At 38.9% G+C, this 13940-nt stretch overlaps 1 protein-coding gene across 4 annotated transcripts in view; it reads right to left on the bottom strand.

Moving 5' to 3' along the window:
- Positions 1-13940, bottom strand: part of LOC108102211 (neuropilin and tolloid-like protein 1) — a 92109-nt gene that overhangs the window by 41401 nt on the left and 36768 nt on the right. For 3 of the 4 annotated variants that reach the window (XM_043207455.1, XM_043207454.1, XM_043207456.1), the window contains exon 3: positions 10242-10514. In XM_043207455.1, coding sequence (XP_043063390.1) covers positions 10242-10404 — 163 coding nt within the window. In that variant the 5' untranslated portion in view covers positions 10405-10514. Of the gene's footprint in view, positions 1-10241; positions 10515-13905; positions 13939-13940 lie in introns of those variants that run through there. The other variant, XM_017206934.2, reaches the window with a different exon arrangement.

Genomic DNA, 13940 nt, shown 5'->3' with positions numbered 1-13940 from the left:
CATATTTCAAACATATTTCTTTTTACTTCGGTTTTTTAGATTGTTAAAAAAGGATTATCGAATAGACATATTTGAATGCCTCCCCAGTTAATTTATTAAACGGTCGATAAAAATGACATAACAAACCTATATTTAATTATCAGTTGATATTGCTGTAAATAATACACATGAATAGATAATGTCCATGATCATAGGATATTCATTTACTGCTAATTTGGTAGTTAAATTTTATTCAACCACTACGCAACTTCTGTGTTTTCGGTGCCAGTAATTTCAACTGTGACTGCGATTGTTATTTTGTCTGTGACTGTGCATATTTATAGTTTTGTATTGTCTGGTAGAGCCAACCCAGAAATGACTAAAACTGCCTTTTGAACGCCAGTTGAAAGGAATGTGGGTGGGCTGCTGTTAAAATGGAGGCTTTGAGCCGAGTTTTCCTTCGGCGGGCAAAGGAACTAAGGAACTACAGCTGCAGTCGAGCAAAAAGCGACTAAGTATATAATAATTTACAGCTTGCATTAAAATTTTCGTCTGCCAACTGGGCCCGAGTGAATCTCAACCTCCTCGCAGCTGCATTCGCAAAGTACATAATTTTGCTCATGATTTACTAATTGCTGGAAGCTGGAAGCTTTCGCTTGTTGCTCCCGACTCCGACTTTTACAATTTACAAATTTCTATTGAATAAATTAAATGCCGATGTTAGCGGGGGAACTTCCTCCTCACGGAAGTGCTCGCCTAAATAGAAATAGGCGAATACATAGAAATCGCGCTTTCCCTGGGACATTCAACCGGCTTTGAAGTCGAGGCAAATACGGGAATGTCAATTCATAATTGAGTTGGCAAACAGTCAAACATTGATTCCGCATTGAATCGAGGGGCCTACGGCTAAATTTATAAAATTCTATACCCCCTTAGCTTAGACATTAAATAATTTTCAATGCGGTGTTATTAGCTTTATAATTCATTATAATTAAGTACGTGTCAAGTGTTTGACCTCAAAAAAAGCAATATTTAAAATACAGTGTGCTGTCTCAGGTCGGAAAATATTAAAATATGAGTTTTTCACAATTTAAAATGTATAAAACCATGAACCAATGAACCATTTTAATAGAAAATATTATGCATATTTTTAGTTAGCCAACAACCAAATATTAAATTTGTTCCTTGTTAGCGCAAAATGCTTTTCAAAGTTCGCTCCATTTAAACCGTCAAAGGCGGTTGCAAACTATAGAAAATTGTCCATTATTAAGGCCACATTAGTTGGCATTTAGCATTAATAAGTTAAAGCTCGCCTTTCAGAAACTTTTCCCCATTTCTCCGTTTTATAAGGAGATTACGAGAGATCCATGGCAACGCTTGTCTAAAAATGGCGGAGATTTGTTAAGCATTCCGAGAGGTGAGGGAATTTTAACTAGTATCGCGATTCTGTGGAAAATTTTGCATGCCACATTTTCGCATTTCGCAAGACTCGGGCGTCAAGTCAAGTGAAAAGTTACCGGGGCCAAGCTGGCAATTTGTTAGTACTTTCGCCATAATTTCCAATTAGCACGCAATATGTGGCGCTTGATGTGAAGAGTTTTTTTTTTAGTTTTATTTTTACCATTCTATATTGCTCGCTGGCACCAAAAATTAATTTATTTTTTAACTCTTTTTTGCTTTTAAATTTAAGTACATTTTTAATTTTCAAAATGTGCCATAAAAATAGCTGATTTTTAATATTTAATATAGAGGAAAAACCCTAATTTGGCAAACAGCAAATGTTTACTACAAACTATTTTTTTTAGCTGAAATTATGAAATTAATTGATTAGTAATTGCTATTAAAAATTAGTTAATATTATAAATGTAAACATAAATTCAACTTTATATTTACACTCAAGACTAGTAAACATATTTAGTGAAAAATTTAAAATACCCGAGGGGAAATGTGTTGAACTTTTCAGACTATCCGCAACTACTACGCTTTATGGTGATTATATCAATTTGTTAATGCTGAACGGAAAGCGACGGAATAAATGCAAACAAATGTGATGGATGGACTATTTGTGGGCTGCATCTGGCGGAAAGTATCTGTTGGAAGGTGTGTAGCTGACAGATACACATGGACCGACCCAAATCGCCGGCGATAATAATTTATAGAAACTTTTCGCACGTGTGCCATTAATTGAGAGCCGTAAGCGGAAAACATCAACAACATTATTGGCGAAAAAACCCACTCGTCTGGCGATGAAGATAAAGTGGATATAGTAACAATAACCAAAACACGCGATGGGATTTTATTTGTTTTTTTTTTTTTTGGTTTGGTTTTGGTTTTTTTTTTATCTTTTTTTGGCAGGACTCCCGACGTCCGTTGTCCTGCATCTCAAGTTGCCGTTCGTGTTGCAGAATTTCAATTTTGGTCTGGCGCAGCACATAAATAAAATCAGTTTTATTATTTTCCGTGGCGCAAACATCGGGCAGATCTGGCACGATAGAGCTGCCAAAAGGCGACACATACACAAGCTGGGGGAATTCCAGAGGGGGAAGGGGGTGTGGATGAGTGGGCGGTTGCCAAAGGAGGCGTGGCAGACGCTGTCGAAGAAGCCACAATGCAACCTGAAGTTGCAATTAGCAATAAAACATGGCAGCCCTGGCAACAAAAGTTGCACATCTCGTGTTCGCCCTCAAAATTTATAGTACGTACGTATAGTACGTACGTAATACCCATCCAAACGCCCTTGCCACGCCCCAATAAGCTAAGCTCATTACCCCCGAAAACCTAAAATTGGCAGGTATCGCAAGTATCGCCAGCAAGGTGGTTCGTTTAATAAAACCCGATATTTCTAATTGGCAGTTGGAAAGCGGTGTGTGGGTAAATGTGAGTATAGCCACGCTGGAGGCCATAATCATCCATTATGCATTTATCCGAGGGAAGTGGGGACCAACATTCCCTTCCCGCAAGAAATATACGTTTTCCAACGTATTTTCAGTTGTTTCCCTTTTTTAATTGATGGCAGACAGTGGTAGATTTATCAAACCAATGCCGGGATTACACTCGGCAAGCTAAAGAGGTTCATGGACATTTTATCGAGTTGCTTGTGGGAGTTGAAATGCTCTTAATTCGATAACGAACTTGGTTTATTCTTGAAGTTTGTAGATTAATTAAGCAATGCAACTATTAATTCACACAATAAATATTTCATTTTAAACAGTTTATTAAATAAACATCTATGCTGATGTACATATGCTTAAAAATATATTTAAAAATTTGGAGTAAAGCCACATAACATTTAATTTAAAAGAGATGCAACAAAAATGAAAATTTAAAGAATATTATCGAGCTTTTAAGTGGTTTCCCTACAAACAAAAAACAATAGCACTTTACAAATATTAACCTAAAAAAAAAGAGTTTGTTTCAACAGAAAGTCGCAAAGTTGGCATTAACATAAATCTATAAGTGTTCATCGCGCTTAATAATTTTTTTATTGGCAAACTTTATCGCTTTTATAATCTTATTGGTCGCCATTTGAGTTCATTCTTTATGCATTTTTTTCTGCCCGCATTTGGCCTTCTCTGTTTGCCTTTCAATGTTTTCGTCGGCTTTCAAACTGATTTCGTGCAATTGCTGGGCTTTTGACCCCGTTTGCTGATGGGATTCTGCTGGCATTTGCATGTTACGGCAATTGGAAACGACAAATTTGGCAAATGCAAACAAAATATCCGCTGCGATGGCCGACATAATCCAGCAGGAGTCGGCAGGAACCGGAAGTCGAAGACAATAAGTATGTCAGGCCCAACTAACTGAGAGGCAACTGAGGCAGCAGGGACATGCCGCAGATTAATTTGCAACATCCACGGCAACTTGCAACTCGCTTCCGTTGCGGGGTGGGATTTCAAAATTGTTAAATTGAAATGAAATGCCCGACAATTGGATTGCGAAAGGCAAATTGAGAGCAAGGCCCCTGCCTTCCTTTCACCCTCCTTAATGCTCCGTCCTCATCCTTTCGTCCTTCTCCCCCGATCTATATAGTACGTATTATCCCCCCTGAAACTGACGGATCTTTGGCAACCTGCGACCCCGAGCCTTGACGTCGTTTTAATTTTGAGTGAGGGCGCAGAGATTTAAAATGAAATCAGCGTGCGGCCATGTCAGAAGACAAGGGGGGATGTTATTTTAACCACCCCCTCAAAGCCCCAGGGGCGCACGTCGAACCAGAAGCGGAACCAAATGAGAGGCACAGAAGGCAGGCGAAATGGAAGGAAACAAAGGCGTTACATTCTTCGACTATGGGATACCTGGCAAACAATGGCAATAAATCTAAATAAATAAATATTAATAGATCTTTTTCCTAGATTAGGGATTTAAGTGTAATGCTCTAAGAGAAAAAAATAAATTATTGTATACTGCAGCTTTAAAATTAAAAGGTGTTTTAAGTTCATCATAAAAGAAATTAAGTTTTATTTCATCACATGAAATATTATAATACTGCATATAAGATTATTGAAATTAACCAAAAAACGTTTCTCATTTGAACGAATAGTTATAGATTTTGCAATAAATACCATAAAAGCTGTTAAAAGAAAAATCTCAACTTTCGGGTTTCCCTTTTTATTATTTTTGCTTTTACGACTACATTATACCTCCGATTTAAAAACACCAGGTATGAAAATTATAACCATCGGAATGCGAACACGAAAGGAACTCTTTAACCGGAGCGAGCAACCGCACCTTTACCTCCCTTCTTACACCACCCCCCTTCCCCTCTTCCCATCACTCCACCTCCCCTTCCCACCCCCTTTGAACCACCCTTGCCCTTTGCCCCTCCGGCGGCACCACAGTGCGTGCTTAGTGGGTGGAATGAAAACGCGAAATGAAAATCTGCAGGCAAACTGTCAATTTGCAGCGAAAATTTGATTAGGGTTGACTGCATTTTCACTGAGATCTGCGCTAGAGAACGAGGAGCTCTGGGTGGTGGGTGGGCGGTGTGCTGGTGGTTTGTGGTGGGTGAGCACCTGGCAGCGGGAAATCGAGAATGCGAATGAGGAGACAAGGAAACAATTCGCGGAAAATGCTTAAAGTGTAATGAAATGAAATTGTGCTTTGATGAATATTTTTTTCTTATAAATTGTTAAGGTATTTGAGGTGGGTTGAGAGCACCTTAAAATTCCTAGAAACACAATAGTCAGGTGTCAGGTGCGAAATTCCCGGTGTTTATAAAAATTTTTATTATTTTGCTACAGCTTTTCTATATATTTAAGCAAGCCATATTCAGCAATATTTTAAAGGGCTAACGGACGCCACTATTACCGAGAAAAAAACACCTAATATTTAGGAGAAAACCAAGGAAGGTAGGTAACAAAACAATTATAGGAAAAAAAGGCGAATAGAAAAAGTAGTATCTTGAAAAAAACTGAAAAAATATAAGAGAAATGCAGGACAAATAGTGGTTGGGGTAAAAAAAAAAACAACAAACAACGAAAATATCCAATCAAACTTATTAACAGCCGAACTTAAACATAAATCTTTTCCAAAATTTCAGAAAACATATGATCTATGAATTTATTGATTTAAATACAAAAAGTTCTTTCATCAACTTAGTAATTTATTTATGGGATGCACCCTTCTAAAATATCCCTTAAAGCATTCTTTAATTTGTGCTAATAGTTTTTTCCACCAGAAACCCCCTAGTAAGGTAATGCCAACATTTTAATTCCGCTTGCGAAAATATTTGCGGAATATAATTTTGCGCTGTATGTTTGCCAGGCCACAATGCCAGACATAAGCTCGCACCCATTAGAAAGGAAATAAAAGGACACCGAGCAGAGCTCACATCCTGGTTAAAAGGGAAGAGCGTAAGGTAGACAACAGGAGCTTAAAAAAAAGGTCGAGAAAAAACAGGTAGAGGGGCTGAGCATTGTTACCAACTTAGATTAAAAGTGATAGTCAGACAAACGCTCCTAGCAGCGCCACCAATTGAGAAAGCAATCGCAGCTCGGGAAAAATTGAAGATACAAAAAGTGGAAAAAGAAAATGAAAAAACTAAACCAGGCAAGCCCAAACCAGGAAAAGGAAAGTTAGGGAAATGGGAATGATGAGGAAAAAAAGGGAAAATAAAAACAAATTTATAATTGAAATCAGTGTCAAGACAGTCAGAGGAGCAAGAACAGAAACAGGAGCAACCAGGACAATTCAGGATGGCACTTAAGTCGAATGGCCAAAACAAGCAGACGGCACTGGGAAATGGCGGAAAATCCAACTGCAACTGCAAGATGCAGAAATTAAAGGCGAAACGAATAAAAAAAAAAAAAAAAAATCCCAGACCAAGGAGCGCACACAAATTAGCTAATGTTGAATAAAGCCAAAGTCAAAACCAATTCCATTCCCTCAACTTCTCCAAGTTTCCGCAGAGAGAGCAAGAACGAGAGGGAAAGAGAAGGCCGACATAGCCCCGTCTCACTTCCACAATTGGGTCAACTAACATTTGGAGCAAATGGCCAAGTGCGACGGGCCGTGACAGAAGCATGAAAAGTGCTTTAAACAAACATTGGCCAGATCTTAAATTTGGTCAAGAAAGTGGTTACGATAGTGGTAAGTCAGAAAACACTTGAAACTGAGAAATCTACTGAATTCGAAGGCGCTGCAAAAGTGCAAAGCCCACAAAACTAAAAAGATTGCTAAATAAATACATAAGAAAAGAAATATTAAAAGCATTTTTAGTTGAGCTATTGAAATAATGCTGTGATAATCATTAATTAGTAACACATATTCGATAATTGCGCATTCACAAATAGAATTTGTGTTTAATTAAACTAGAGGATTTAGAAAATATTACTGAAGTGAAACAAATATATTCATTTCAAATCAATAGTTGAAAACACCACAAGCATATTGAAATAATTTTGCAATTTTCATGCAGTACACATATGCTGTCCTCAAAAATATTAATTTCGATAATTCAAAGAGAAATTGTGACAGAGATATTTCCAAAAATGTGAATTGCATTGTACAGAAACACATTATATAAGCTTACAAAGCCTAATGAGCACAGCATTCGCAATATTTATTCAACTTAAATTAAATACTCCCCAGACTGTGGGATAGTTTTTTTGTCCATTGTCTGAAAAGCGAACGAATCGCTTGGATCATATATCTTCAGCTGATTTAAGGAATGGCACAAGCCAGTTGTCTTGCAGTCATTCGATACCGACTCGCAAATTGATTGTCTTTTGTGCCGGGGAAAAGGTGAGACAATTATTTACAAATCCAGCTACCATTTGTCCCGCTCAGTCAATCCACTACCTCAAACCCCCCTTGAAGGGACGCCCCTGCAAAGACGGCAACTCAAAACAGGCAACTGGCTATTTGTTAGCATTTTGCAGTCATTACGCAATCCCCAGTAGCTGCCCCAGCAGGCAGCCCATAGCCCTTAATTAATGGCCACTTTTGGGAACAGTTGGCAGTTTCTAATTTCAAATAAATAAACGCAATCCCAACTGGTGGGTGGACATGCCATACCATACCATACCACCATGAAAAACCAAAAACTTCACAGCCACACGGGCACCTAGAAAATTCTACAACTCGATTTACCGATATCAAATGGAAATCCCACACTCGCCAAACCATTTTATTCATATTATTTATTTTCCTCTCTCACATTTAAATTTGGTTTTGTTGATTTTCATTTTTTTTTTTTTTTTTGGTTTTTGTTTTTTGCATTTGGATGCAAGCGTTCTATCCGAAAATTTCCGCTTGATTGCCACGTGTGGTAATTCCTCGCCCCGATAAACTTGGGGTTTATACCCCCGATTTCCTCCAAACCTCATCGCATCCTTTGTGCCATTTTTCATGTCAAAATTATTCAATTATTGGCGAGGCGAAGTAAAATAAACGAAATAAAAGAGAAGGCGGCGGCAAAGTAGCAAACTGAAAAAGGGCTTTGTATATTGGAATATTGGGATGGGCTCTCTGATTCTCTTTGCCGGATCTTGAATATAACATTTAAGTCCGCCAGCTGATTGATTTTTAAATAAAGAGGTAAAAATATATACATTAAAAGGGCAACTCTTAAGAGCACAGAACAATATTCAAGCTTTAAGTACTTAAGTACATTTGAGAACATTATAATACAAAAAAGAATTATTAAAAAACCATCTATAAGTTATCCTGCTTTCACAAATCCCGCTTAGTATATACTCCCGATTCTACCCTGGACTCATTGAGCGTGAAGGCAACAATATGGTTAGTGGTTATGTGTGGGTGAGTGTGTGTGTGTATGTGCGTGAGCGAGCGTTGACTTCCGGTCACCGCCATCTTGTGAGGGTCACATTTTCTGCATGCATTAATTTACAATTACGATAGACTGTCGACAGCTGCCTCCCCTTTCCCCTTTTCCCCTTCGATCCGATTCTGAATCCGAATCCTTCGCTTGGGCTTCGAAACTTATTATTCCGAGAAGAAATTAGGCAAAATGATGTGGCTTCGACTCTGTTGTTGACCTTTTTCGTCTGTGTTTTTTTCGGGTTATTAAACGATTTCGGGTTACGAAAAAGAAAACGACCCTTGCCCTTTGGCAAGATTCAGTTACTAAAAGCCGAGTAATGTCCTCTCGCAGGACAGGTGAGCAAATCTGTCAGCTCAAAGTTGCAGCAACGAAGTCCAGCCTGTGACGGCAATTAAATGAATCCCTATCAAAGGACTCCACAGACCAGTTTAACCCAATCCAGGAACCACAGGACAGCTGGTAAATGCTCGACCAATGGCGTCAATCAATTACTCTAGTTGAGAAAACGCATCTGCGGTGGCACACAAGGAATTCTGGGCGGAAAGGGGCGTGGCTTGTTCTTGGTATTAGTGTCGATTGGCTGGGAAAACAGTGAACGTAATGGCAGGATAATGGAGTGTGTTTCTGCAAAGCATTTTATTTATAATAGAATTTTCACAGCCAGATTTAAAGCTGAATAATTTACATTAAATAAATAACATGGCTTTAAGTTTTGTTGTATTTTGTAAGCCCTCATAGTTGTGGCAATTAAGCGAACCTCTTGCCCTTCTTTTCCGCAAAAAGTTTCTTAATTTTATGAGAGAGCATTGAAAGCCACTGACAAATCGATGGCAATCGAGAACCATTGAGGATTTCATCGATTGTTGTGGGACTTAAAGTTAAGCAGGCAAACAATCGGCCAATTAAGCGAACTCAACTCGGCAAAAGGACATACTTATGCGTATCGATGAATAAGCATGCAGGTGGATGCCAACTATATATGCAAAGAGGCGAATTTTATGAAGGATGCTCGTATTGTGTGTGTATGTGTGCCATGTTGACCAACTTGGCCGGCTGCCACAAAATGCGACAAACATGATAAAAGCAACAAAAAAAAAAATAGGGTAGGGAAATGCCGCGGAGCTGTCGTCCCTTTTACACGACCTTGACTGCACACACACTGCAAAATATACCATATGTATTTGTGCAAAAAAAAAAAAAAAAAACAGGGGGAAAAAAACCTTGTCTGGGCGAAAAGTTTGCGACTTGTTTTTGTGCTCGATGCGAAAAATGTGCGAGCTCGAGTCAATTAATTACAGGCAGCCGAACACAGAACTCAACCCATGCACACACACACACACACACGCGGAGACACAAAAACACACGCAGACTCACCCATACTGCCGTACATATATCATCTTTGTGCGGGGTTTTGTGTAGCATACAATTTGGGGCACACTCTCGTATAGACAAGCCCATCCCGTACATTCAGGATTCGAATTTTTATGACCAAAAGCGAAAATGTATGCATTCGACTTGTGTGCGGAATTGGTAACACAAAGGGCCCAAAATGCCATATGGCCATATAGATGATGATCCAACATATAGCCGATATATTTCCCAGCCCAACAAAAGTCTGGGTGAGTGTGTCCGCATAAATAAGCAAACAAATGAACGTCTAATGAGGTCAGAGAACGGGGCAATGGACATGTCCCACCCAATAAAAGTTACTCTTTGCATGTGTGAAGATGCTTACAGGCGCACACTGGCAGAAAATTAATGTAATTTGTGTAATTACATTATTACAAATGAAGTAATATTGAAGGAAATACGAATCATTCGTATTCTAATTGAATGAACATGTTCTGGGTTGAAACTATTTCTTTAAATTAAACTAATATATGAGATATTCTTAAGATATCTTATTTTTTTCAGTGTAATAACGCACTTTAGCTCCCCACACGCGCACTTATGGCATTCGCAATGTTGTGGCACTTACCGTAAACTGCTTGGCCAACAATTAGCAACATTAGCAGCGAACAGCGTGGCCCGTGGATTAACCTTTGATTTTGTTGCTGTTGATGTTGCTGTTGCTGTTTTTGTGGCCGCTGCTGTGCTTGTGGTGCGCTGCCAGTGCTGCTGCTTCTTCTTCTGCTTCGCATTTTGTGTGAGGTTTGCCAGCTTCAGTCTTATTGTCTCCGTCTCCCTCTAGCAAAAGCTCTCTCCTTCCCCTTCTGTTTCTCCGCTCGCAGTAAGAGTCCTCCACACGTAACTGTAAAATACAAGACAAGAAGAAGAACAGCGGGAATAAGTCCTGGATCCAGAAAATGAACAAGAAGTAATATACAAACAGCTATTCGCATACAAATAGTTGTGGGAATCAAATATAATAAGAAAAAAAGTGGTATTGAAAATGTCATTATATTTATATGTTCCCCACAAGTTTCCCTAGGGAAATTCATCTTTTAATAAAAGTAAGTCAAATAATTGCTGCTTAAAACAAATATAGATTTTAATAGAACAATTTTATTAAATTTTTTAGCCAAAGTTTTAGTTTGCAACATCAACTTTTTTTTAATATATTCTTGACTACATATAACATCGATGCTATTATTTTTGCCTCGTCTGTGTCGGGAGAAACATAACGGAAATCCAATTGAAGCGAGTGTAAGACAATTGCTCGAGTTTGTTCAAACAATTTTTGCGCTCCTTTCGTCGCGCCAACCAATGAGTTTTTCCTCAAATTGAGTTTTCGCCGCTGGCGAAATGTCAGCACCAAAATAAATGATAATCCCATCAAGTGTTGGCAAATTGCTGAGAAATATATTGCAATTTGTTGGGAATTTGGTGAAGGATTATCAGAGTGCCTGATGACAGGAAACAAGGGTGTTGATATGGAATTTAAGAATTTAATTAATTGGGATTTCGTTAGCAAACAAGTAATAAATAAACTTTAAACACCACTAAAGCAGGAAAAACTATTTATTTAAAAGTTATTGGATATTTTCTTTGGATTTTATGCAACATTTTCTGCATAGAACATGGAAAAACTGCCTTGAATTCTTTAGGTCCAAGTTCTTGCGGCACATATTTTCCCTTGTCACTGACATTGTTTGATGAAAGTGAAATCTTGGAAAACATGAAAGGAGGTCTCCTGCACACATTCACCTCTTCTATTTTTTTTTTGTAGATTTTTTCGGGGCTTCACCGACTGCACCTGACTGACCCAAATGTGTTGACATTTTTTTTTTTCAGCTGGCTGTGCCCCCCGTGGAAAGCGCCCCCTGCGGCGCCATAAAGCATGACCCAATTGAATTGTTACGCTCGTGCTAATAAAATTTTATGTGCGGCTATTATTAGGCTCTCGTGTCTGTTCGTGTCCTGCGGCACCACAACAAACAATGTCACTTAGGTCTGTGGGTTATCCTATTCGTACACGCAGAATACTTGCCACACAATCGAAGGATAACTGATCTGCTTTTATATCGAAAGAGATTAAAAGTGTATTTTATTTACCCCAAGCTTTGTTAAATAAAACCACTTTTTCATTATACATGTTTACCCTTTTTTTCTTTTGGCAACTCTGTTAAAAAATAAGTTTCAATTATTTTCCATTCAGTTTAAAAGCTCATCTGTTATTACTCGCAGTTCAATAATATTTAAAAAAAATGTATACACAAAAACTTATTTTTATTTATCTTTCAATAACCTTGATGCGAAATACTTTTTGTGCCCCATATTTCTCTGTGTATCTTTATGTGGTTTGAGTATGGACTTTTACTTGTTTTTGCGGAATTATTTTGTCCGTGCGACTGTTGAAATTTTATTTTGATACTGTGATGCTTTTAAGGCGAAACTAATTTGTTTCCTGTATTGACTTTGGCTGGTTTGGCAAAGGGTCCCGCTTTTCGGCTTCGAATCGCCAGTCGCGACGGCGTCCAAAATTTATGCATAACTTCGCTCTTTCCGAATCTTTGATATCCAAACGCTTTGATTACACGCCCCGCCACCCAATCGTCCATTTAGCCATTCCTTAGCCACGATTTTCCACTTTATTCTCTGCATGTTTTTCGCATTTTTTGCGCTTCAGTTGTCTTAGGCGATTCCTCGTGGCGTTAAGTAGTCAAAAACGAAAAAAAAAAAAAAAGAGAAACGATGAAAAAACATGCCGTTCTGCAGACGAATGGAATGGTAAGGAAAAATGAGAAAAACGGAGGCCACTTCAATCGGGGAAATGCGAGGAAAAGCGGGAACGGCCAGCTACCCCGCCCACACGATTTGCATGGAGGCGTCGAGACAAAAGGGCGCTTAAATCCCGAATAGGGATCACGGCCAAAAACGGGACATTTCCCAGGACTTTCATTAGGCCAAAAACAAGGGAAAAAATGTGTGCAATTGACGCAAATGCCTGGTGTCATTTGTGGGCAGCAAAGAAAGGGGTTCAAATCCAACTGAGTTTGGAAAAGGATTTCGTTTGGCAAGAGGAGACGCGTTTAGTGGGGGGTCCAATTTCCCAAGTAAAAATCTCGCGTTTAACGGCTGAAGGAGCTCAAATTTGAAGTGCTTAAGTAGGGAATATTTTTTGAATTGTCTAATAAAATGTTTATAATGGTTATAAGGGTCTTGAGGGTCTAGTAATGTATCCAATATTTTTTTGTTAATCTATTGTCTTAAATCAACTTCTATGTTTAACAGTGTATCAGATTTATGTGATATTTAGTCGAAAATATTTTAAAATATTGTTCAAAGTGCTTGCATTTATTCGATGTTTCTTCTCACTCTAGGTTAACGAAGCAATTGAAAACAACACTTATGTTGCTATTTTGAGTTTTACAATTTAATCAAACAATTACATTTTTAATTTGTTGTGCATGACATGCAAAGTAACCAGCTTAAAATCCAAGGGCACCAAAAACATCGAACAGATACAGATATTGATTGGAGACTTCAGCCCCTTTGTGTTTTCAATGGCAGGCTAACAAAAACTTTCGCACCAGCGTGGAGCCAAGCCACATATGTATATTCTCATCAATTTGCCATAATTTCTGCCCCCCGGAAAACAGCCATAAAGTGTCGTAAAGTGCATTAGAGCGCACTTGGCATAACGCAGCCAACAATAAGGAAACACCAAGGAGCCAGGACTCCGACTACGACTCCGACTCTTCGATTCAGGAGGCAGGACACAGGACTCAGGACTCAGGACTTGATGGCTGACAGGCAAAGAGCAACAGAAGTCCAAATGTGTGCGGTGTGCGTGCTTGTGTGTTTGTGTGTGTTTTGCATAAATATTCATGGTGGCCCCGGGGGGCGGGGGAGTCCACAAGAACTGCGCCAGCGGGGCGACTAACACCTTCTGGCAAAAAAAAAAAAAGCGAAGCGAAAATGCTGAGGAAAAAAATGGCAAGGGGGGAAAACAAAAAGCGTGGAGGCAAAAAACACAGGAGGAAAATTCCCCGCTGTCGTTTGCCGTTTTGCCATTCCTGCCCGATTCCCCATACTTTATGCCCATTTCTGATTGTTTATTAGTGCGGCAAAGTCCAACGAGTGGGCCCCAAAAGGGGGGCGTGGCCATTGGGGAAAGGCATTTTTAATGCCTTCGTACATTTATTGGCGTGTTTTACGCGCCATAAACTGAAATTCATAAACATTTTTTATGCACTTACATGTGTAAATGTGTTCGGTTCGCTTTTGGTTTGCA

The sequence above is a fragment of the Drosophila ficusphila genome, unplaced genomic scaffold (assembly GCF_018152265.1).
Source record: "Drosophila ficusphila isolate 14025-0441.05 unplaced genomic scaffold, ASM1815226v1 contig_198, whole genome shotgun sequence".
NCBI classification, from domain to species: Eukaryota; Metazoa; Arthropoda; class Insecta; order Diptera; family Drosophilidae; genus Drosophila; species Drosophila ficusphila.
The sequence above is the reverse complement of the archived record's forward strand: the minus strand, read 5'-3'. Positions and strand labels throughout refer to the sequence as shown.